This window comes from Macrobrachium nipponense, chromosome 42, assembly GCF_015104395.2.
Source record: "Macrobrachium nipponense isolate FS-2020 chromosome 42, ASM1510439v2, whole genome shotgun sequence".
NCBI classification, from domain to species: domain Eukaryota; kingdom Metazoa; phylum Arthropoda; class Malacostraca; order Decapoda; family Palaemonidae; genus Macrobrachium; species Macrobrachium nipponense.
This window is the reverse complement of record NC_061103.1, coordinates 15,615,137-15,640,477: the sequence shown is the minus strand read 5'-3', so window position 1 is coordinate 15,640,477 and position 25,341 is coordinate 15,615,137. Positions and strand designations below refer to the sequence as shown.

At 36.9% G+C, this 25,341-nt stretch overlaps 1 protein-coding gene across 1 annotated transcript in view; it reads right to left on the bottom strand.

Annotated features, from left to right (window-relative positions):
* The window catches only part of LOC135213277 (beta-alanine transporter-like), a gene marked incomplete in the record, with an annotated part of 366,068 nt that overhangs the window by 105,194 nt on the left and 235,533 nt on the right, over window positions 1-25,341 (bottom strand). The window contains 2 exon segments of the mRNA XM_064247258.1: window positions 291-394; window positions 2,003-2,184. Coding sequence (XP_064103328.1) covers window positions 291-394; window positions 2,003-2,184 — 286 coding nt within the window.

Here is a 25,341-nt window from a genome sequence, read left to right as displayed (position 1 = left end):
CACCCAATTTTACTTCAATTTTAGTTTTTAACTGTCGCATTAGCAATTTTTCTAAGATTAACTAATAACGTGCATCAAAAAGGACTATGATACGGAATTGCAAAAAAACCCAAGTTTAGAACTGATCATGTTTAGTTTAAAAAGAAAACCTAAACTGATATTTCTGCATTACTTCATATCGATGACTGTCAAGATGTTTATGGACATTTATGATGTAAATAAGTCTTTATATGTCCTGAGGCAGAAGAGGTAAAAATAAAGAAAAAAAATAATAATCATAAATTACTTACGCATCAATGATGAAACCTGTGAAAGGTGAAGTGAACAACCTGACGAAGAAACTGGCAGAGAAGGTGGTTGAATATAGGAATCTTCTGTTGCAGACGAGGTCCCACTGTGAAAGAAGATTATGTCTGTGCTTAGCCCAAGAAGTTTAAGTCTGATTTAACGACTACGTTGTGGGAGTTACAAGTACTAACACTAATGCTACTTGCACCGATAATAAATAATCCTTTTCCCAAGAAAGTATACCAGTGATGTTGCGATGTAAAAAAAAATAGTTTTTGATCGTATTTGCCATGAAATCACCACTTCCAATTTGGCAAAATTCACCCAATTTAGTGCTACTTTGACATGGTTAATCAGAAAGATAATTTAAGCTCAGCTAACCGCTGACACTGCGTCTTTTCACCACTTACTTAGATCGTGGTTGTCATTACCGGTCATTTAATGTTAGAAGGCCAATCACACACTAGATTTGCAGTGAAAGTCCGCTGCACATCCCAGGCCGGGTTGTAAGATGTGATTGTGCGTTGGTTTTTCGCAACTGACAAGATGTTTAGCGTATCTGCCCACTGGGAAACATAATTTACTTTAATAATGTTTAAGAAGTGTATTGTCTCTAAAGTACTGTTTATCAGAAAAATTCAAGGTCATGTAGTATTACAATTCAGCGTTACCTCAAAGCAGTCATTATTTTTCCAAATGAAACCTGGGTCAATCTCCTTCAAGATGGTAATCAATAGCATAACATACACACCCTTTAACTTCGCTCAAACCCCGAACAAAATACTACATGCAAAACTACAGCAGGGCCTGAGACCATCTGTCCGAAAAAGGATCCATCGGAAACGGTGGTGGTCTTTGACGTGTTAGGTTTCCGATTCGCTTCTGAGAAAATTAATCAAAATTAAAAGTCTCTTGGATATGAAAGAGCAGTATTAAAGTAGCTTTATCATAAATTGGCTCTCGGGCAAATGTCAAGGATCAAAAGCTTATGCTGAATAAAGGTACCACTGAAATACCACTGCAGAACTGGAGTCCGTATTAAAGAAAGAAAAAAAAAAAGGAACTACGAGAGCGCTAAAACAACTACAAAGGAATCAGAACACTTGATAATATTCTAATTTTATCCAGTTCAAGACTGATTGTCAGACTGATTAATTTTATTGATTAGTAAATGATGTGGTGTTACCAGCAACACCGAAAAATTTGACTAAAATTCGTTTTCAACCAGTTACACACAGAGGACCAGTTACACACAGAGACCTGACAAACTCAGAATTTACGATGAACAGTAATACTCATCACTGGGGAATTTGTACTTTTTAGTTGACTAAAAGTAAACTGCTGAGATGGCTATTCCTCTTTCAGTACGCCCCCGGATCTTAAAAACTGCTGAGGCTACAGAGCTGCCAACTGGTATATTGAACATCCACCCTCCAATCACCAAACAAACCAAATTGCAGCCCCCTCCCCGGCCCCATCAGTAATTTTCATTTTACTGAAGGCTCAAGTCAGCCACAATCATGCGTCGAACAGCACAGGCCTCCACGGGCTGTGGCTGAAAATTTCACAGGTCGCGACTGAGAGTTTCATAAAGCATTATACTCTTTACAGAAAACTCGACTGCACCGAAGACACTTGGGCGAATTTTTTTAATTGTTATTATTTATTATCACCGAACATTTCTCGTTGTACTGTCTGAAGTCATTCCACTTACCTCGGTCACAACCGTCGACGGGAAATCAGTCAAATTAAAGTCTCTCGTTGGACACTTGATTTCCCTGTCGTCTATAGTCAGGGCATCCAATTGCTCCAGGCTCTCCTCGTACCCAAGTTCAGCAGCAGGAGGAGTAATTGAGATTGCGCATAAGACATCCGTCGTACTTCCCCGTGGCATTGCTGGAAAAAAACATTATTAGTTTGGAAAGTAATATCTGTGCAGATGTTCTGGAAGCTTTTTGTCGTTCTAGCCTTCATCGACAATATCTATTTTTACAACAAATAAAAATACATTCCCACTCGCCAAAATGGGAATACTTGTCATTTATCTTGTGTGTTCTTTAGCATTCCAGAAACATCAGCTTATTCATAACTAGACCCATTTACTTATCAATCACTAACTTTTTACGCGCATAAGAGACTCTTAGGACTTTCATTCTTAAAAATGAAATCAAATATATGACATAAAAACATAGAAAATTACCCCCAAAAGCCTCACATAAAAACGCGGACTTACTCAAAAGGAACGGCAAAACGAAGAATCTGAAGATCCGTCCAGTTTAGCATCGACTAACTCAGGGATGTTGGCACCAGTGGTCTGGAGTGTCTCCTAAGAACTGGTAAGAGAGCGACTGGAAGGGGCTCACGAAGGAATCTGACGAAGAAAGAAGGTTTGTATCTTAGCATAATACTGTACGTCAGTGAGTGAGTTCATAGACTGTACGTCTTTCAAGAACAACAAAATGTAGCAATAAGTGTAGGTAGCCTGTGACTTATATATTTTCTTATACAATGCAAAATGTATAAATAATATAGGACTGCTGATAAGGCCTGGTTGCTAGGATATGAAATGGCTACAGGTGTTAAGGTTCTCTGCGCTCGTTCTCCCTGATTACATAGTTTATTGATGGATGATGTTGTAATTGTTGGATTTTTTTTCTCTGCTGTTACTTTCTTTAGATCAGTGTTTCTTAAAGTGTGGTCCGCGGACCACGAATGTCCAAAGGGGTCCTCAGGATAATGTGAGGAGGAAGCGTTGCTGTCAAGTTCACTAAAATTTGTGTGCAAAATTGCAAAAATTAATAATGATGTGAAAGTTATTTTAGGTAAAATGTAAACATTTATGTTGATGATAAGCCATTAATAAATAGTTCAGTAGCAATTTTAGTACTATATATTATACCCTGAAAACGTTTTTAAACCCAAGAGGGAAGTTCTCATAATAAGGGGTCCACTACTTGACACATTTTAATAAAAGGGATCCGCTGCAAAGGAAAGTTTAAGAAACGCTGCTTTAGATGAAACTGCTTTCTAGTGAAGGCATAACAACACAAATAAAACAGACAAATAAAACAACCCATTGTATATATTCATGAAGGACAATTTATGGGCAGTTGTGAGTTAAAGTGAGCTTCCTGATACATTAATTATGTTCACTTCCTTTTGAATCTAATTGAATTGAAGCGATTCCTTTATTCCAACTATGCATCATATTCATTACATAAATACATATACTTATATCTACAAAAGACTTATAGAGAATATTGCATAAATTTGGCTACCCTTATAAAGAATATCACATTTATTAAAAAAAAACTTTTTAATCTTAGTAAATTGCATAATATAAACTCACTATAAACTAGATATCTAATGGTTTACTTCTATGACTCACGAAAAAAGAAATGAAATACTCCATTTTAAGAATGGTGTTGACACACACTCTCTCTCTCTCTCTCTCTCTCTCTCTCTCTCTTCTCTCTCTCTCTCTCTCTCTCAAATAAAAAAAAATTCCAAACTGCTTTACGAAGACTATTATTTTTCCTACTTAGCCGAAGGAACACACTAACAGTATTTTTTTAAAAGTTCTTGAAATGTAGGAATACCCAATACAAGAACTAGTTATTTTTATAGTTATATAAATTTCTGGAAGGAAACTTGCCATAAAAAGGTACTTTCACAGTTAAAAGTTTTATTCTTTTATGTCGGCCTGAACGTCTGGTCATTTTATAAACCAAAGTTTCAAGTTAACAGTTTTTAACAAGTAGTTCTCTTACAATATTTATTTCTTTACTTCTGTTCTCTTTAGTAGAATTATTTTTCCAAAACTACAGTAAAATAACACATAGTTTTGGGGATAAAACACACCAATATCATATTAGTGGGTAAAGAAAGTATGGAAAACAGGCATTTTCTTCGGCTACAGATTTATGTATGACACTATACCCATATCCGAACTATATCTCTGTTTTTTTTCCATCTGTCCATCCGCCTATGGTGTTTGCGCATGGCAACACTGCGTCCCGGGCAATTCGCATACAGTAAATTATTAAAACACTTTTCAGTTGCAAATGTACACCCAGATATCCTTTTATTTACCTAAAATTTAGACATAACGTAACTATTTAAGCACGGGACGCAGTGTTGCAATGCGCGAACACCACAGGCGGATGGACAAATGGAAAAAAACAGAGAATAGAAAGGGCAATGAACGACTGCAGATTCCCTTAATTTAATTAACACAGTTGCCAAAAGATTTCTCCCACCCATACTGGACGTATGAAACACATTTACCCAAATTCTCTGCATCACTTACGTTTTCTTTCACTGACAGCAAAAGATGATATATTTTTTTTTTAAATACACATCAGTGACAATACAAATAGAGCGTGCTAAAAAAATTTCGCTGATTCATACCCAGCCCCTTTTCACACACACGGTATTCATTCATCTGTCCCATGTAACAAAATTCTACCAATAAAAGGCCCGATAAGGAAAGCAGCCCAGTGCCGAAGAAACTGACAGATATAAACTTTAAAAGAGAAATAACACAAAAGAAAAATGTACATAAATAAGAAAATAAAATAAATAAAATAGACAAAATATAGTATGAAGTAAGCCTCGTGTCTGCACGACAAAATAATATTTGCACAAACTTGGAAATTCTGAAGTTTCAACGGCTTAATAACGGCACGACAGGAAGATATTTCCCTAAATTTGCATAGGCAAGAATAAGAGATCTACAAAATGGTATGGCATTGAAGCGCGCACATGAATAGACAAGACTGCATAATTGACTGCATATCTACTACTGAGTGGTGGAAAATAAAGTCTTAGCAGCTCTGATCATACACAGATATATATATATATATATATATATATATATATATATATATATATATATATATATATATATATATATATATACTATATATATATATATATATATATATTATATATATGTATGTATATGTATGTATGTATGTATTTATGTATATATAGTATATATATATATATATATATATATATATATATATATATTATATATGTATGGTATATATATATATATATATAATATATATATATATATATATATATATATGTGTGTGTGTGTGTGTGTGTGTGTGTGTGTGGTGTGTGTGTGTGTGTGTGTGTGAACCTCTCCTCTCTGCATTTCCTTTTACTCCTTTTACTTCTTAATGAACAAATACATAAATGGAAAGTCCCAAGCTCGGTGTGCGAGTGAGTTTTATACAATAGCGCATTATGTCTATATATGGTCAATATAGTAGGTGTAACATGATGGTACTAATTGTCAATTATGAATGAAATGTGAAGTGGCTACTGTTTGCAGATGATATTATTTTAACTGAGAAAAGTAAAGAGAAGTTTCAAAAAGGACTGAAAGGTTTTAGTGTTGTTACAAGAATGTTCAACAAACAAGTTAGTTGAAGAGCCGAGTGTAATATACTGAAGCCAGGAATATCGAGCAATGAACGTTTGTATTATCACCAATATTCATCGCCTGTGACACGCAACCAAAGTGACAACCATTGGATATTTATTATCTAGCATTATTGAACAATAGGATCCAAAGTTTTATGTTTCCGTACAAGGTTACATTGCCCAATCGTTTCTGTGCGTTGCTGAGAAGAAGGATCAGGTCTTCAATCAGCGATTCTTTTTATGGACGTTTTCCATTCTGAATCAAATAGGGTAATTTCACACCCTACGCGTCATTCATGCCTGCATGTTATAACAATAGCACCACTTTCATCATGGAAGCTTAAGAATTGTTTTAAATGCTCTTTACACTAAATACCAAATACCCTCAATACACTCCAAGGCATCCCCATCAATTATTCAATAATACGCTTTCTCTGGTCTATGCAAGTCACAACTTCTTTCCTTTGCTCCCAACTTGAACCACAAACCTTCTCAATGCCTAAGGTCCTGCTGTTCTCCCATTGTCAATCTTCCTTTTTCTTACTCTGTCAATCTAAGTTCTACCATACACAAGCCCAGTTACGTTTAATGATGTTAATCCTTATCATTCTTACTCACCTTTCCCATTAGGAAACAAAATACTAATTGCTATGGAGCTATTCTTTTCCAGTCACTCTAAAGCCCCGCCCGCATATTTCCCAAGTCTGGAAGTGTATAAGGATGGGGAAAATTAGGACCAATCAAAGCGCGCGGAGCTGATCCATGACGTCACAAGCCACGCCTTTTAGCTACGTCGGTCTCATAGCCACTACTGCCAATCACACTGCCGAAGAAAAACTTCTTTATTTCACAGTCTACGGCTTGTATGACATATACATTTTAGTCACCTATATCTAAACATAATGAAACACTCGTTTACAACACTATATTATTCAAATGAGATACACCATGAAATATATTATGCGTTATTGGCTTCTTTCTCTCGATAATATTAGTCAGTGCCTATTAATTCCTACTCGCAAAGGCGATATTTACTGCATAAATAACATTTTCATCGTGAGTTGCTAAATTATATACTTGAAAATGCATTTTTAATGCCATTTATAAAGACTTACGATAACGCATGTGATAAATCAAACAATATACACGATGGTAAAAATGATTGTAAGGTAAAATGATGGTATATGATCTGTAATTAGTACTACAGACTACAAACAGTAGGCCAAATGAACTTCGATTCCATGACGATGAATTTGATCTTGAACTTTGAAAGTGAAGACTTTAAGAGCATGGAACGTTTTTTAGGCGTTGCTACCTGTTGTTTCGTGCTATAAAAAGGTATTCTGTGCAGTTACTAAAATAATAACTGCCTTATGGTTTAATGAAAAGTGGAGTATACAGTTTTGATGACAAATTTATACTCTTAATTAAAGGCATACATTTGGCCATTGAGTGTGAGCTTGTATGAAAATAGTGGTATACTAATATGCGACCGTTATCCCTGGCTTTAATTAATATACGTTGAATATTTGTATAAAGTTCTCTGTTGAAAGAGTTTGGAAAAAAAAGAGTCATCCATATTTATTTTAAAGCATATCGCAGTTCTAATCAATTTATGCATCAATTCTGATCTAGTTCAGTTCAGTAAAAAGTATACTTTAACTCCATAAATAGGTGTTCTGTAGGTACTATAATTGCTAAAAAATATTAAATACTAATGAAATACTCATTTAATTCTTTGTACGCAATGAATGACAAATACGAAGGGTTTGCTAAAAATATTAAATTAATTAGATAATCAGTATTTTATTTGTACACAACGAATTTTAAGCAAAAATCCCGTAAGGGTTTGCTAGAAGTATTCAATACTGAATTATATTATCAAATTTTATTTGTTTTTACACAGTGTATGAAAAGTAAAAATCAAAAGCAAAAATATTCAATAAAACACTTTTTATATATTTGTACGCAATGAATGACAAGTACTAATCAGGTGAGGACATCTGTAAGGTTTTATCAAAACGGAATCCACCTCAAAAAGGCAATGTTTTTTTTTTTTTTTTTTTTTTACTGCAGCTTATCAAGTACACTTTGAAAAACAGCCTTTTTCATATTAGCTACTGACAGGATGAATTTGTCAAGTAAACTATAATTTGGTCACAGTAGGCTAACTTAGATCACCGAAACAACAACCGTTGGTTTCCGTATCAGTCTGATTCCTGTTCATGACTTAGTATTGACCAGTATATTGAATAGCACATCTCCATAGAAATCCGTAGTGTAAGCCTACTCCCTCTCTCTATTTTCCCCTACAGACAGGTCAGATACCATCACTGTTACAAAAAAAAAACCATCATTTTTACCATCTTGTATATTGTTTTATTCATCCCATGAGCTGTCGCAACTCTTCATAAATGATATTAAACACGCATTTTCAAGTATATAATTCAGAAACTCACGATGAAAATGTTATTTATGCAGTAAATATCGACTGCGAGTAGAAATTAACAGCCACTGATCACTATTACCGAGAGGAAGACGCCAATAACGCATAATATATTTCAGGGTGTAATCTCATTTGAATAATATAGTGTTGTTAAATTAGTGTTGCATTATGTTTAGATATATATGACTAAAATGTATAAGTCATACAAGCCGTAAATCGTGAAACTGAAAAGATAGTATTTCTTCGGTATCATGACTGGCGGCAGTAATGGATATGGGACTGAGAAGGGAGCTAAAAGGCGTGGCTAGTGACGTCATAGATCAGCTCTACGCGCTTTAATTGGTCCAGATTTTCCCCATCCCTATATTCTTCCAGACTTGGGAAATATGCTGAGCGCCCCGCCCACTTCTGCGACGTCAGAAGTGGGAGAAGTCAGAATCTTATCACCTGTTTCTCCGCTTCTGACGTCACACTGAACAGAGTTCGTCGAGCAAAGCTCGACCGTGTGGACGAGAACCTCCCCACCCTAGTATCTCATGTGTAATCCAATGGAGATAAAATTGACCTACTTACATTTTTACAAGTCGAAATTAGCAAAGGAAATTGGGAATGATGTACAATATTACTGTTCTGTAATTTAAGAAAAAGGGATTTCCTAATGAGTATGACTATCAGGTGGATAATTATGCACATAAACGGATGTATATACATAACTATTCATATATATCTCTGTTTAAGTTTAGTGTACATGCATACTTGAAGCTATGGATTTGCAAATATACTTCATCAAAAGATATGACTTTTGATATCAAGTATCTTCATACATGGCACAACATACGAAACTGGAGATAGATTATACAGATATTCAACAAACCACATACTACATAAAACTACAAAACCTACGAAAATAAACAAATTACCCTACAAAAAAAAAAAAAAAAAAAAAAAAAAAAACGGCACTCTACTCGGTTTTTTTATTTCCATTCTGTCCATCCAGCCTGGTTGGTGTTTGCATATTAGGTAACACTGCGTCCCGGCTTTAGATAGCTACATTCAGCTTACATTCAACAATAATAATAACATCCTATTTCGAATATTAACGGTCTAATTCGTGTACAGTAAATTATTAAAACACTTTTCAGTTGCAAATGTGCACCCAGATATCCTTTTATCTACCTAAAACTTACACATAGCGTAACTATCTAAAGCCCGGGACGCAGTGTTATCATATGCAAACACCACAGGCGGGTGGACAGATGAAAAAAAACAGTATAGTTAGCTTTCCACTGTTCCTCTAACAGGCAACAATGGAAACTTGTAATACTTACATGTAGCACAAAGTAGGAAAACCAGATAGTTCCAGGGTCCACTAGTTCCTACCAGATCCAGGAAATATTGGAAAGAAATCGGTTCAGTATGGGAGACCTCGTCCTCTTTCCTCTTAATCCCATCCACAGTTGGAACCTCAATGGTACTCATTTCCATGTTACTATTCATCTCTTTTTCCTTTCCCTTTCTGAAATAATAATAATAATATTAATAATAATAATAATAATAATAATAATAATAATATAAAATAATAATAAGGCAAAGTAACGAGAAACTGAAGGGATAAAGCTACCAGATGGGAGCAACATCAAACACATAGATGAGACAGGATACAAATACCTGGGAATAATGGAAGGAGGAGATATAAAACACCAAGAGATGAAGGACACGATCAGGAAAGAATATATGCAGAGACTCAAGGCGATACTCAAGTCAAAACTCAACGCCGGAAATATTGATAAAAAGCATAAACACATGGGGTGGGCAGTGCAGTAATCAGATACACGGCCGCAAGGGGGAATTAGTGGAATGGACGAAGGCAGAACTCCGCAGCATTGATCAGAAAACGAGGAAACAAATGACAATACACAAAGCACTACACCCAAGAGCAAATACGGGCAGACTATACATAACACGAAAGGAAGGAGGGAGGAGGACTACTAAGTATAGATGGACTGCGTCAACATCGAAAACAGAGCACTGGGGCAATATCTGAAAACCAGTGAAGACGAGTGGCTAAAAAGAGTGCATGGGAAGAAGACTAATAAAAGTAGACGAAGACCCAGAAAATAATGCAGAGACAGGAAGAAAGACAAGAAAGAAACAGGAGGATTGGCACAACAAACCAAGTGGCCAGCACGGACAATACATGAGACAGACTAAAGAACTAGCCAGCGATGACAATTGGCAATGGCTACAGAGGGGAGAGCTCAAGAAGGAAACTGAAGGAATGATAACAGCGGCACAGATCAGGCCCTAAGAACCAGATATGTTCAAAGTACGATAGACGGAAATAACATCTCTCCCATATGTAGGAAGTGCAATACGAAAAATGAAACCATAAACCACATAGCAAGTGAATGCCCGGCACTTGCACAGAACCAGTACAAAAAGAGGCATGATTCAGTGGCAAAAGCCCTCCACTGGAGCCTGTGCAAGAAACATCAGCTACCTTGCAGTAATAAGTGGTACTAGCACCAACCTGAAGGAGTGATAGAAAACGATCAGGCAAAGATCCTCTGGACTATGGTATCAGGACGGATAGGGTAATACGTGCAAACAGACCAGACGTGACGTTGATTGACAAAGTCAAGAAGAAAGTATCACTCATTGATGTCGCAATACCATGGGACACCAGAGTTTGAAGAGAAAGAGAGGCGAAAAAAAATTGGATAAGTATTCAAAGATCTGAAAATAGAAATAAGAAGGTATGGGATTATGCCAGGTGGAAATTCGTACCCATATCATAGGAGCACTAGGCACGATCCCAAGATCCCTGGAAAAGGAATTCTTTAGAAAAAACTAGGAGGCTGAGTAGCTCCAGGACTCATGCAGAAGAGTGTGATCCTAGAAACGGCACACATAGTAAGAAAAGTGATGGACTCCTAAGGAGGCAGGAGGCAACCCCGAACCCCACACTAAAAAAACCACCCAGGCGAATTGGAGGAATGTGAAAGAGCAAAAAAAAAAAAAAAAAAATAATAATAATAATAATAATAATAATAATAATAATAATAATAATAATAATAATAATAATAATAATATAAGAATAGTAATAAAAAATTCGAGTCCCCTTTTCAACCGAACAATTTTCCGAAAGCTTTCTATAAAGATATAAAGATTTATCTTTAAATATTATGTACATATATATAAATGTGGCTTGTTTCTCCGATAATAATAATAATAATAATAATAATAATAATAATAATAATAATAATAATAATAATAACTAATAACTACCCTCGTTGTAGCATCAGCATGAGTAGTAGCAGTTAAAATAATCATGGATAATAATACATCCAAGAGAGTACATATAGGCTGGGCGACTTCAGTATCACTTGATTGACTACTTGACTAATAATAAAGATAAAACACAGCATTTGCAGACAATCTTTTCCAGTTTAATCATCAACACTTTGCTGTGCGAAATCATAACTTGGAAACCAAACTACAATAAAATAGAACAGCCTCATCTCTTCTATATTTGATCAAGTTCACTTGATCCATCCCTTAATGATGGGAAACTTTGAATAGCTTTCTTAGCAAAATAAAGTGACTTCACAGGACCTAGACAATCTTTTGAGTAATGATGGTCTGCTGATGATTCTGAGTCACCTTTTTATCAGTTTTCCAATTCCCTCGAGGGACTTTTGGAAAACCTTATTGCATATCCTCAAAGCATGAAAGTTGCAAGGAGTGCGCTGCACGATGCTGCTGGCGAACACTGTCTGACCAGGAAAGAGGGGAGGGCACAAGGGCAGCTCTCTCTCTCTCTCTCTTCTCTCTCTCTCTGTTTCCTCGTTGGACGAGTGGTTTTCGCGCTCGGCTATCAATCCGGTGGTCCGAAGTTCGATTCTCGGCTCAGAGGAATTTATTTCTGGCGATAGAAACATTTCTCGATATAATTTGTTTCGGAACGTACAATAAGCTGTAGGTCCCGTTGCCAGGTGACTAATTGGCTCCTAACCACATAAAAATATCTAATCCTTCGGGTCAGCACCAGGAGAGCTGTTGATCAGCTCAGTGGTCTGGTTAAACTAAGATATACTCAACTCTATCTCTCGAGAATATGAGAGAGAGAGAGAGAGAGAGAGAGAGAGAGAGAGAGAGAGAGCGCAGATCAGATGTGACTCAGCATCAGAACAGAATATTATTCGGAATTCAGGCCAAAAGCCAAGCTCTGGGACCTACGAGGTCATTCATCGCTGAAACGGAAAACGAAAAAAAGGATGTTAAGGGGTAACAGGAGGAAAACCTCGCAGTTGCACTGTGAATCAATTGTTAGGAGACTGTGGGAAGTAAGATGTAAGAAAAATAATATGAACGGAGGCACAGTAAAAGGAAAGAAAGGGGGTTGCAGCTAGGGGCTGAAGGGACGTTGTAAAGAACCTTCAGTAATGCCTACAGTGCACCGCACTACCCTCTTAAGGGAGCCTCGGCATCATGCCAACAATTACTTCCCACAATATCGCACTGTTATGTCTCTTGGGTGATCATTCTGGAGGTGAAACGGAAAACCAGATAACCAGATGAACCTAACCCTCCCTACCTTGGCTCCAGAATAAAACAATGGAAATATTTGTTTGTTTGTTTGGTGTTTTTACGTTGCATGGAACCAGTGGTTATTCAGCAACGGGACCAACGGCTTTACCTGACTTCCGAACCACGTCGAGAGTGAACTTCTATCACCAGAAATAACACATCTTCTGACCCCTCAATGGAATGCAGAGAATCGAACTCTAGGCCACCGAGGTCTCGGCAGGCCAAGACCATACCGATTACGCCACTGATGCGCTATGCACGTGAATAGCTTATTTAAGACATCATTGCCGAGTTCTTCCTAGCAGCCGCATAGCGATTTTTTTTTTTTTAAATAGCTGTAGCAGCTGCTACTTTTAATGCTTCGATCGATATATTTACGATCGCTCTTCAGAGAAAGAACTTCTGATCTGGTGCACTTTTTAAAAGTTAAAAACCCAAAACCGAAAATAACTTGAAGAGAATTCAGATAACATGTCGTGAAAATCGTTTACCTTCCGTCAAGCAAAAATCTTTTCCAAAGATTATTCGGTGATCTCATTGCTTCTTTAACTTTACACACACACACACACACACACACACACACACACACACACATACGCATATATATATATATATATATATATATATATATATATATATATATATATATATATATATACACACACACATACACACACACACCACACACATATATATATATATATATATATATATATATAGTATATATATATATATATATATATATATATATATATATATATATATGTATATATATTGTAGCATCTCTACTACCTCCTACTCATTTAACAATGTTACCGAACCCATCGCTATCATTATATATATATATATATATATATATATATAGTATATATATATATATATATATATATATATATATATATATATATATGCGTGTGTGTAACAATGTTACCGAACTATCGCTACCATTATATATATATACATATATATATATATATATATATATATATATATATAATGATAGCAATGGGTTCGGTAACATTGTTAAATGAGCAGGAGACAGTAGAGATGCTACAATATTTCTAAATAATGGAAATAACAGCAACGTCAGCATCGATAGTAATACCAAAATCAGAGAAAAGAGATAAAAAATAGTTAAAAGAAATAAATACAGTGGCCACAGTACAAATAAGACAAAACTAACATTGACCATCCTGAACAAAATCTGTGGTCATCCATTATGTGAAAAAGGTAAGCATCAATTATGTATGAAAAATCTCATTATCAAGTCTTTCGCGTAATTCAGGTCACCTACTAATTAAGGTGTTTTGGATAAGGAGATTACCATTCATGTGAAGTCTCCCAGCTGGGCAGGGTGTCCACGGGGCATTGTCCAGCACTAGCAACACCTTAAAGGGGATACCCTTAGGAGGCGCAATACCGCTCCACACTTGGAACAAAATGGTTTTACGAACCAGTCCTCAAACACTGCAAGTGTCACCCATGCCTTCTTGTTGGACTTCCAAAAATTACTGGTAGTTGACCCTTCCAAATGCCCACTTGGTGCCCTTGGATTTTCAGCCTGATACACCAACAAGGGCTTCAGTTTGAAGTCGCCAGCAGCATTACCCCCAAGAAGTAAAGTTAGCCTCTCCTTGCTGGCTTTATGACCGGGTGCTGACTTCTCCTCCTTGCGATGTAAGTGCGGTTAGGCATACGTTTCCCAAAACAACCTGTCTCGTCTACGTTAAAACACTTGCTGAGCAGAATAACCCCCCTCCTTAATTATCTCAGACAACGCTTTAGGAATTTCACTCGCTGCTTTCTCATCCCCACTAGCAGCTTCACCTTGCATTTAAGGTTATGGTAATTGGCCCGAGCCTTAAATCGCATAAACCAACCCCATACTAGCCACAAACTCTTTCACTTTCACTTCCCTCCCCCTTTTTCTTTTTTTTCAACGCTTCAAACAATCTTTTTCGCCTTCTCCTGAATCACCATAAGGCTGACTGGGATACGCCGTTGATTTTGGTCTTCCAACCAAAGCACCAATACCTTTCCATTTTCAATTATTAGACCACTACGCTGCTTAGTTATCACTGTCGCTTTCATAGGAGCAGATCCTTTCACATGTTCAACGATGCGCTCTTTATCTTTGATAATGGTAGCAAACGGTCGAACGGCTAAGGCCAAGCGAGCGGCCAATGTTTGTTGGCGTTTCTCCCTTCTCAGATCGCTTTATAATGTCCACTTTAATTTCCATGGTGATGGCCTTCTTTTCTTCGATGCACTACCATCAGAAGAGCCGCCTTGCACTTGGGAGCCATAACAAAGAGCAAAAAGTTACAAAAACGATACAACACGAGGGAGAGAGGAGGCAGTGTAAACAACCAAAATGGCGTATGGGCGAGGAATGAGCGTAGCGAAGCGACGCCGTCCTCTCCCCCACAAAGCGTATTCTTCCGCCGTGCGCCTGGAACTAGTTCGCGTTTGTTTACGTTGCTTACGACGCTAAACACCGCGTAAGACGGAACGACGCAAAAATATTATTTTTTATATTTTTATGGGGGGCGCGTTCGTAACCACGAAACATCGTAAGTCGAGACCAGCGTAAACCCGAGGACTTACTGTATATATATATATATATATATATATATATATATATATATATATATATATAATATATATATATATATATATATATATATATAATATATATATATATATATATCAATGTAGCACGAAGGAACACGTACTTGAGAACATCCTTAAATCCACGATGGAAAGATAAAGTGAAACCGGGACTTGGAACAAGTACTTACGTAGTATATGCTATATTTTCAAGTTTCACAATGAATAACATATATATATATATAATATATATATATATATATATATATATATATATATATATATATATATATATATATTATATATATATAATATACATTTGTGTGTGTGTGTGTGTGTATGTGTGTGTGTAACGAGCATCTCGGGTATCGAGTGTTTGCATGTTTTCTAAAGATACTTGCAGTTAGTGATTGAATCGAGTCACTGGAACGACATTCGAGACTGCAAAGGGATCATGTGAAAGAGAGGGATTTTTGTGATGAGCGCGCAAAGGGTTAATGGCAGTGAGTAGTGATGCAAGAAACGTTTAGTCCATAGCAGCGATTCGAGAAACGCTTGGACGACATCACCAGGCCGCAAGAAGCTGTATCCTTCAAAGAACAATCGGCGGTGATCAGAGAAGAAGCTTAGTTGACATCACTGACCCGAGAAGAATGCTTGCAATCTTTAGGGGTAAACCAACCACGATGCGTTCAAGATCTACGTGTCAGCAGTTGAATGGAAGGCCACTAAGAATGCTTTATGGATGAGTATACATACGATGAATACAGCCTGTATGAAAAAAATAATATGACGAAATTGTGTCCACTCAAAGTATGACGTGTTGTGATGCTTAAAAGAGAGAGATTCGGTGTGAAAGAAAGGGGAGCAGAGCCCACTTATGACAGGTTGGCTACACAATGACGTCATGCGGGCTCATTGCAAGACACTACTGGCTCGTCGAAACTCGAAGCAACAGAACATTTAACCATCCTTCATCTATACATTAACAGTTTGTTCTGTTTTAATTTTTTCGTAATGGTAGTCTACCAATAACCTCATTTATTTATAGGTCAGTTACATTTCTATTGTTTTAAGCAATATCTTAACGTAAACTGTAACGAAGGTGACTTAGAATTCCTCAGACACTCATAAATGAAAAGAAACTTGTCCTAAAGTAACCTTTATGTATTTACAACAGCACTAAATATTTCTCTGCCCTTGGTTTACAACCTGAAAATCATAGGCCATGGCTCACTTTATGCAGTCGACTCAAGTGATTCTTCACGATTAATTGCTAGTTTGAGCACGAGTATCGCAAAGCACTATAGTTTCGTTCTCTCTCAAAACTGGGGAAAACTCCCGTGACGTGACTTCAGTGCACTCTCGTAATGATAAATTATTGATTTGTAGATTTTCGGAAAATGTGCCATGCACTGGGTTAACTAGGGACCATTCAGCGCTTTGTAGCCACAGGCATTAGCAAAACAAAGATTCTGTAGCTGCCTGCTATCTTGGGTGGAAAGTGTAACACCTTTAAGTGGAGATATAGAACTCTAACATTCATTCTTATTCTTCATTTTCCCGCTACTCCTAAGCAAAAGTTACCTTGTGTTCCTGCGAGAGAGAATCCCAAGTAAGACTTAGAAGAGAACCCACACACAACTCGCCCATTTGCTACCTTAGTTTTGTTAGCTCGTGTATATATTTTTCTCACAACTATTGAACACTAGGAATGTGTGTAAAGCACTGGAAAATGTTCCTCCAGTACGAAGACCAATAGTCGAGAATGATATAAAGAAAGGAAAAGTAAATACTGCGGGAAGGTCAGAGGTAACAATAGAAATGATTAAAGCATTGGGAAATCTAGGCAAAGGAGATGGGTTGCATACAATAATGGCCAAAACAATCTGGGATGTAGAGGAAATGCCGAGGGACTGAACGCTAGTTTGGATGATTAAATGCAAAATAAACATAGATGTGCTAAAAAACTGTGGGAAATACGAGGAATAAAGCTTTTGGAGCAGGTATTCAAGATACTAGAAAGAATAGTGAAAGGAAGGTTGATGTGCTAAACTGTGGGAAATACAGAGGAATAAAGCTTTTGGAACAGGTATTCAAGATACTAGAAAGTAGTAAAAGGAAGGTTGAGAGAGATGATAGATATACATAAGCAGCAGTGTGGGTTTATGAAAGAAAAGAGCACAGTGGATGGTATTTTCAGAGTAAGACAAGTCCAAAGAAGTATCTTGGAAGGAAGCCAAAGTTTCGTGTGTTTGTGGGATCTGAAAAGGAGCATGATAGGGTACCAAAGAGTAGCCTATTGGTGTTTGAGAAAAAAGAGAATTACCACAGAAGTTGGTAGGGATAGTGATGATGATGTGTGGAGGGGGCAATAAGCACTGTACAGACAAAAAAATGGGGAGAGACTGGGGCATTCACTGTGGAGGTTGGCCTCCATCAGGGATCAGCTCTGAGTCCATTCTTGTTCCTCGTCATTATAGATACTTTAACATCAGAATTAAGGAACAGCGAAAGAAAAAAAGTGGGAAAACTGATGCTTGCTGATGATTTAGTCATTGTAGCAGACACAGAAGAAGAACTACAAGAAAGGCTTTTAGCATGGAAAGGAGCCCTAGCAAGGAAAGGACTAAAGTGAATATTGTAAAGACAGATAATATTTAGAAGTAAAGAAGGACACGAAGAAGTAAACATCCAAGTGGAAGATGGCACAGTGCTAAAACAGAACGATGAGTTTAACTACTTGGGATCGTAAGAGGAGGGAGGTACTGAGAAAGCTAGAGACAGAGAATAAAAGAAGCATAACAAAAATGGAGAGAAGTAAACTGGAGTTGTTTTAGACAAGAAAATGCCATTAAAAGCTCAAAATAAGAAGATTTTAAGGACAGTCATCAGGCCTTGTACCATTCCATGGGCCAGAAACTTGGCCACCTTAGCAGGAAAGAGGAGGGGACTGTTGGAAATAACTGAGATGAGGAGGGTGGGATGGGACTGGAAAGGAAGGATAGTCCAGATAAGAGAATGTTGTGGTATATGTAATGTAAAGGGGGAGACTAGGGAAGCTCACCTGAGATACTATGCCAAGTAAATGAGAAGAGAGAAGGTGGAACCAATCAAGAAAGACCTAAGAACATGTCAGTGGTAGGAAGGATGATGTTGTTGGGCTCAGTGGATCAGATGGAGGGATGGATGATGGTGAGGAGGGATATGGGTGAGGTGGGACTGGGGGATGAAGATGCAAGAAATAGAAAGAGAAGAGAGAGTTGACTCGAGTGGCCGACCCCTGCTATACAGTGGGACTAACAAGGTCGAAGAATATATGTATAATATATATATAATATATATATATATATATATATATATATATATATATATATTGTATATATGTGTATATGTGTCGTGCAAGTGTGTCTGTGCACGCATATGCATACATACACAATACAACTGGAATAATACAAACATGCATTTAGGCATTTACAAGTCGGCATGAAAAGTTTAAATTAATTTCCGAAGTCAAAATCTAACTGAAGACTTTCTTGTCAACAAAGACTTTGCTTAAGTTTACAAAGGACTCTTACCACTCGATAATAGCAAGGTAAAAGAATAAATTTTTCTACTAACGCTGCTTGCATAACGAGACGATGATAATTACAGTGTGCAATGACCTCGTTAAATGTTTCTTTAGGTCGAGGATGTGACTAGTTCAATAATTCGATGGTTTACCATCTCATATTTCTCCAAAAGAAATAATTGTGATAGTCCATTCCCAGCACGTCAACCTTCTTCAGATCCTATAAACGGGAGGATGTGCATCCATAGCAGACAAACAGGAGCAGAGGAATTCTTCAATCTATGCGGAGTCACCTCCTATTATAAATCAAAGGGAAGGGTCATCTTCTCGAACTACTTTAATAAGTGTGTCAAGAGACTTAGATTTTTTAAATAATTCACTGTTCACAAAACAGAACCATCTTCTCGAGCTGCTTTTATGTGTTCCATGAGACTTGGATTATTTTTTTTTTTGCTAAATAACATTTACTCTTGGCCCTAATAATTTTCGAGCGTAAAATCTATAGAAAATCTCGTTCAATTTACATAGACAAATAGTATGTATTGACGCACATACGTCGACTGCATACATCATGAAGAGAACTAAAACAACATTTTGACCCAAAAGGAAAATGTGAATTTATACGTCTTCACTCAAAACTCATTTCTGAGAGGTTGCCCATAGTATACTTTCTATAATTACCAATCTTTACGGATTTAATTTGCTAATATTGAATTATTCTAGGCTTACAATGTAATTCTTACCCATGAATAAATGTATGGATACATTTTGCATTTCCGAAAGCATGTGTACCCGAAAGGCAAATGGTATAAGAAAACCTAAACTTACGTCAAAATATCCTCATCACCCTAAATCTCGTCGCATATCTTTGATTCCGTTTTCTGAAACTTGAAACCACACCACAATAGAGAAAACATGTATTATTTGAGTGACCTGGTACAAATTGTGGATGATACTCTGTGTGTGTGTGTGTGTGTGTGTGTGTGTGTGTGTGTGTGTGTGTGTGCGCGCGAGTGCACGCAAGAGCGCGTTATGGGTATTTGCATGCTAATGTCTTCACAACAAATATCTTAACAGCTCCCCTAACTGGCCAATTAATAGGAATTTTGTTAAAGAAACTTAAAGCCATACGAAAATGCAGCTTCCTGTTGAATTGTTTACTAGATTTGGATTCATTCATTCTATGATCCTTCGATGACAAAGGTCTCATAATTAAGTGGAATTGATATATATAGCAATAACAACATTTGCCACTGATATGAACATCTCTCAAAACATCTAATACCTCGACAAAAAAAATCAGTAGCTTTTTTCCCGCAAGTATTTTTCTTCATATCCATTTAATCCAATATATTTGTATATCAATCTATTATAAACCCTTATAAATCTCTTATAACCCTTTTAACTTCTCACTCAAACCCGTAGCTTAACTTCGCTAATCGCTCTTGACTAGAACAGATGCTATTAGGTAAACAATAGTAAAGTAATACAGCTGAAACAGATGATGAGTTCGAAGTTGAACGATGCATGAATTTTCGTAGTGGTATCGGCTGCTTGTCACTGACGGACTAAAAGCTTATGTCTCGTGGTCATTTTAGCTCATGGTTACTTTTGATGCTCCTGACGCTGACAACAAAGTTAGAGAGAGCATTACTTTCATTCATTAAGATGGAGTTCGTCATATCAGAAAGAGAGAGAGAGAGAGAGAGAGAGAGAGAGAGAGAGAGGCCATACGCGTTTGACACACGGACAACTTAATGAACAGCCCAGTAGGCCCTCCTCCTGAATGCTCAGAGTGCAAAGTGATGAAAACAGCCAAAAATGTGTGTGTGACTGTCCAAAATATAACCAACAGCGACTAGCAACTTTGGAGGAAATAAATCGATGAGGGGAAGTTTGTCATTCATGGTTCATTTCCCACTTTTTTGGTGTTGTTGGACATAGCCAGTCGTAAGATCCTTATGAATGCCATTAAGCTCTTAGTTAACAACATACAAAGGACTGAAGGGAGGCCGGAGAAGAAAATGTACAATAGTAAAATCCGTTCAAGGAGTCAAAAAAGAAGACCTAGAATGATATGGCAAGGTAAGATGGCGTTTGAAAACAAGACAGACACTAATTTTCCTCCCCTGAACTCAAGATTTTAGTTTTATTTATCAACTACATCTTAATAACCGTTTTATTTATTAACTAGATCTTATTAACCGTTTTATTTATCAACTACATCTTAAAAACCGTTTTATTTATCAACTACATCTTAAAAACCGTTCTATTTATCAACTACATCTTAAAAACCGTTTTCTTTATCAACAACATCTTAAAAACCGATTTATTTATCAATTACATCTTAAAAAACCGTTTTATTGATCAACTACATCTTAAAAATCGAGTAGGAAGGACAAATTATGAGACAAAAAATGAAATGCCAACGATGTCACCAGCCACTTCGCTATCTTTTACAGTCACCAGCCATTTACTTAACTTTTATGCGTCCACAGCCACTTAAGTTATCTTTTAGTACGTCACCAGCCACTTAGGGTATCTTTTATTTACACTTCAGGGGCACCCCCGAAAAGTTTAATGGAAACACCAAATGATACCTAATGTTTATAAAATGCAGTTATACAGGACAGCTTAACAAGTAGACGTTCTCAAGGTCACAACATCTGGAAAGTAAAACGACGGTGATCAAGATGAATAGGAACAAAGCGTCACCAAAGACAAACATAATGGCAGGAAGACAAATAAAATAGGGTGGTAAGTAGGTGGGGATCTCCCTTCAGCGTTGTTGAAGTTTCCATGTGAAATCTGAGATACTATTCTGAAAGCTAAGTTCTATTATCCATTCAAACTGAATGGAACACATAATATTAGAGGGAAGGGAATTCCTTCCTAATGTAATCAAAGGAGAGAAGGAGCAGCCATCATGGGAACACGTTGACACTTGACCATTATACGGACAAAATATACCCACACACGCATATATATATATATATATATATATATATATATATATTATATATATATATATATATATAAATTAATATATATATATATATATATATATATATATATTTTAAATATAAATACCAAAACTTCCACTCTGAAAGGGGTGGGTGGGCCGAAAGGTATAGGCGTTCAGTTTTTCAGCAAATAATAATGTCGCTAACTCTACGCTTTTTCTTCTTGACTTCTTTGGAAGCCGGTGATCTGATAGGTAGTTGCGAGCGGAACAATCCACGGCCCTATCAAACGTGAGCTAATCGCTTCACTCCTTAATCTGAGTTTGATAATGAATATTCCGAAAAAAATGGCACAGTAGTCATTTAATTTGGAAATCAAATCCCTAGAAAACAATGCGGCTTTTGGGATTGAAAAAAGACATGGCAATAGGTATTTCTGCGTGACCTCTGAGCGGTGAGGGAAACGATGTTTCTGTGGAGACAGTAATTGCTTGCAATTCTTGCAATTGTTTTCCTTAGAGTTCGACTGTCATCCAGTGCTCTTGAGGCTAATATTAGGGAAGGAAATTTAAGTCTATATCAGCGTCTTTTCACACTTCATCTAACCTATATTTATTATCAGGAAGCCATAAAAAAATCAATGCAAAGGTTTGCTAACAACAATTATGCGAATTTTAAGAACAAAATAAAATTCCTTAATGTTGAAAGTATCAACGTTGCAAATCATCTCAAATCCAATAATACACTTATTTTGTAGATATGAATCACTGGGAGTTCTTATCTTAACTTACATTGAAAATAAATTAAGCTTGTGTTTACCAACTGTGAAGCAGTTGTTAATTATGATGTTTTGGTTTGACAGAATGATTATGTTTAGCCAAACGTTAACATAGCACAAAACTGCAATGGAATATTCCAAAATATTCGTCTACACTGAAGGAGAATGTTAAAATCCACAATCGTCAGTGAAAAAAAAATTGGAACTGTCCAAAAGGTCAGTGAAAGGTATTTAATGCACTCCCAGTTTCACAGTAATGAGAATCAAATATTCTAAAATATTCCCACCTCTAAATACCACAAGTTTAAGAAGCAAACGAATCATTTGTAACGCCTGAAAAATGATTAGGCCCCGTCCACACGGCCGAGCTTTGCTCGACGAACTTTGTTCGATGTGACGTCAGAAGCGGAGAAAACGCGGCAAAGTTCTGACTTTTCTCGCGTTTCTACGCTTCTGACGTCACATTGGACAAAGTTCGTCGACCAAAGCTCGACTGTGTGGACGGGGCCTTATAATCCATCTATCCCAATGACATAAAAGCAGCTGCTCGTCTTTGTTTTCTTACTGGCAATAGTAATGTAACTTCTGCCGAAATGTAAGATGAACTGTTTTCAGTCGCACTGTCATTTTCTTGCCATAAATCCATTGGAAGGAGGTCTTGTCTGGAATTTTAATATTCATATAGGGTCATCATTTTACTTGTTAAAGAGTATTGTTTAAGTGTCATATCTATTCCCTTAAATACTTAGGTATTTAGGGAATGGCACTTTAATAGGTTTATCTTTTGCAATAGATTGTTTGGTTATTACGTAATATCTTTCATTTCTTTTTGAGTATCTATTTTGTCTGTTTTACTATGTGATTCAGCCCTTTGGAATATAAACCCACGGGGCCCAGATCTGGAAAGGTGAAAAGAACACGATCAAAATACTATCAAAATAAAATATTGTAACCGTCAAAGGTGGGTCGTTACCATTCAACAACCGTGACAGGATCTGAACAAGATCAAAACATGATAAAAATATTGAAATGGCCAAAATCGGTTGTTACAAATGGCGACCTTGACAAGATTGGCAAGAAATCGGGCAACAGTGGCCTCCTGATATTCAAAGACAAAAATTTTCCACTCAGGGGAACTGTCTGAACTTCCTACAACTGTTTGATAACCTGCCTGCCTCTTTGAGAACTTCTCCAGACATAATGTAGAAACTGCATTTTTATAGTGGTGGTAATAATAAATTTTATGGCGGATCTACGCCCTTCTGAAAAAAACATCTGCGCTTGTATCACTTTTCTTTATTTCCCACAGCCCATGCATTATAGATTTCCAAATTTCTGGACAAAATGCATGAAGAACTCCCATTGCAACCAATGGAGAGGTGTCTCCGAATTAGTCATTCCATGGACTTCCTTGCCTAAAGTTTTCTGTATAAATATCCTCCTCTATTTTGAAGACAATATGTGTACTATGTACTTTTCAAACCTATTGGACTTAAGCTAGTTCTTTAGTCAGCCGTTTGTTACTGGATCATCTAGATAATAATCATTCTTTCCTCAAGATTCTTGACTTTTAATTCAAATCATTTCTGCACAACGATCGGAGTCGTTTTTCTAAAACCACTGATGATTAAGTGCGTCTACTACTGGTTCTTTTTTAATCAATTAAACCGTTTTCATGCATGCCATAAGTTGCTTGTTAGGACAAAGTGCATTGATAGTTGAGGTTAATTGCAAATTAAGTTAGTTTGCATAAGCAGTCTTGAACCTGAAGTTTAGAAAACTTTTAGAAAACGGGTAAAAGCCCGTTACCAAATGGTATGGAATGAAAATTGGTTGGTACCAAATCGCCGTGCCGAGAGACGAACCATCTCTAAATCTCCCCGCCACCACCACTTCCCCAAACCTCACATTACGAACTCAAAGCCATCGTACCCAGCCTGATAATTCAAAATACCATGATCAGTCCTCCCTCGGGATATATAAAACATGTATAATGCATTGTCAACCACAACGGTCAGAGAATTGCTGAGAATATTCCCTCCACTTCAACTGTAAAAACTTGTTTTATCTCTTGGCGACCAGATACCGACCTTTGTCTTCAGTAAAATCACATGTAAAATAGTAATACAACAAGCTTGGGATATGCAGAGCATAACTATGTTTCTCCTACTCAGATATCAGTCTGGATGGAATCTACATTATGCGAGTACTGTGCTTCAAGGCACAAGAGCCAATTTTTATCCAAAGGCCTGTGACACATGTGTCAGCAAGATGTCACCAATGTGTCAATTTCCTTGTCTCCCTGGAAGCCTGTGTTACTAACTGACTTCATAAGTACTGACAAAATATCTTTATCAGGATTAATAGAGTACAGGGTTACACCGCTTCTGACCAAAATGAGACAATCTGGCGCATGACGTCACGTGCCTGATCTGACCGAGGTTCAGGTAAAAAAAAAAAGTCATCAGTTAGTATTTGACCCCACCAGAGTGAAGAACAAGGAAACAATCTTCCAGTACCTGGAAATTAACGGGGACCTCTCTCACACAAGGTCGTGAAAGAGATGGGTACTGGGTGTGGGCAAAAAAAAAATTCCTATAGTGACCCTTAATTTATTTGTTTTCTTGGTTTTTTGGTTTTTTTTTATGGCCACCTA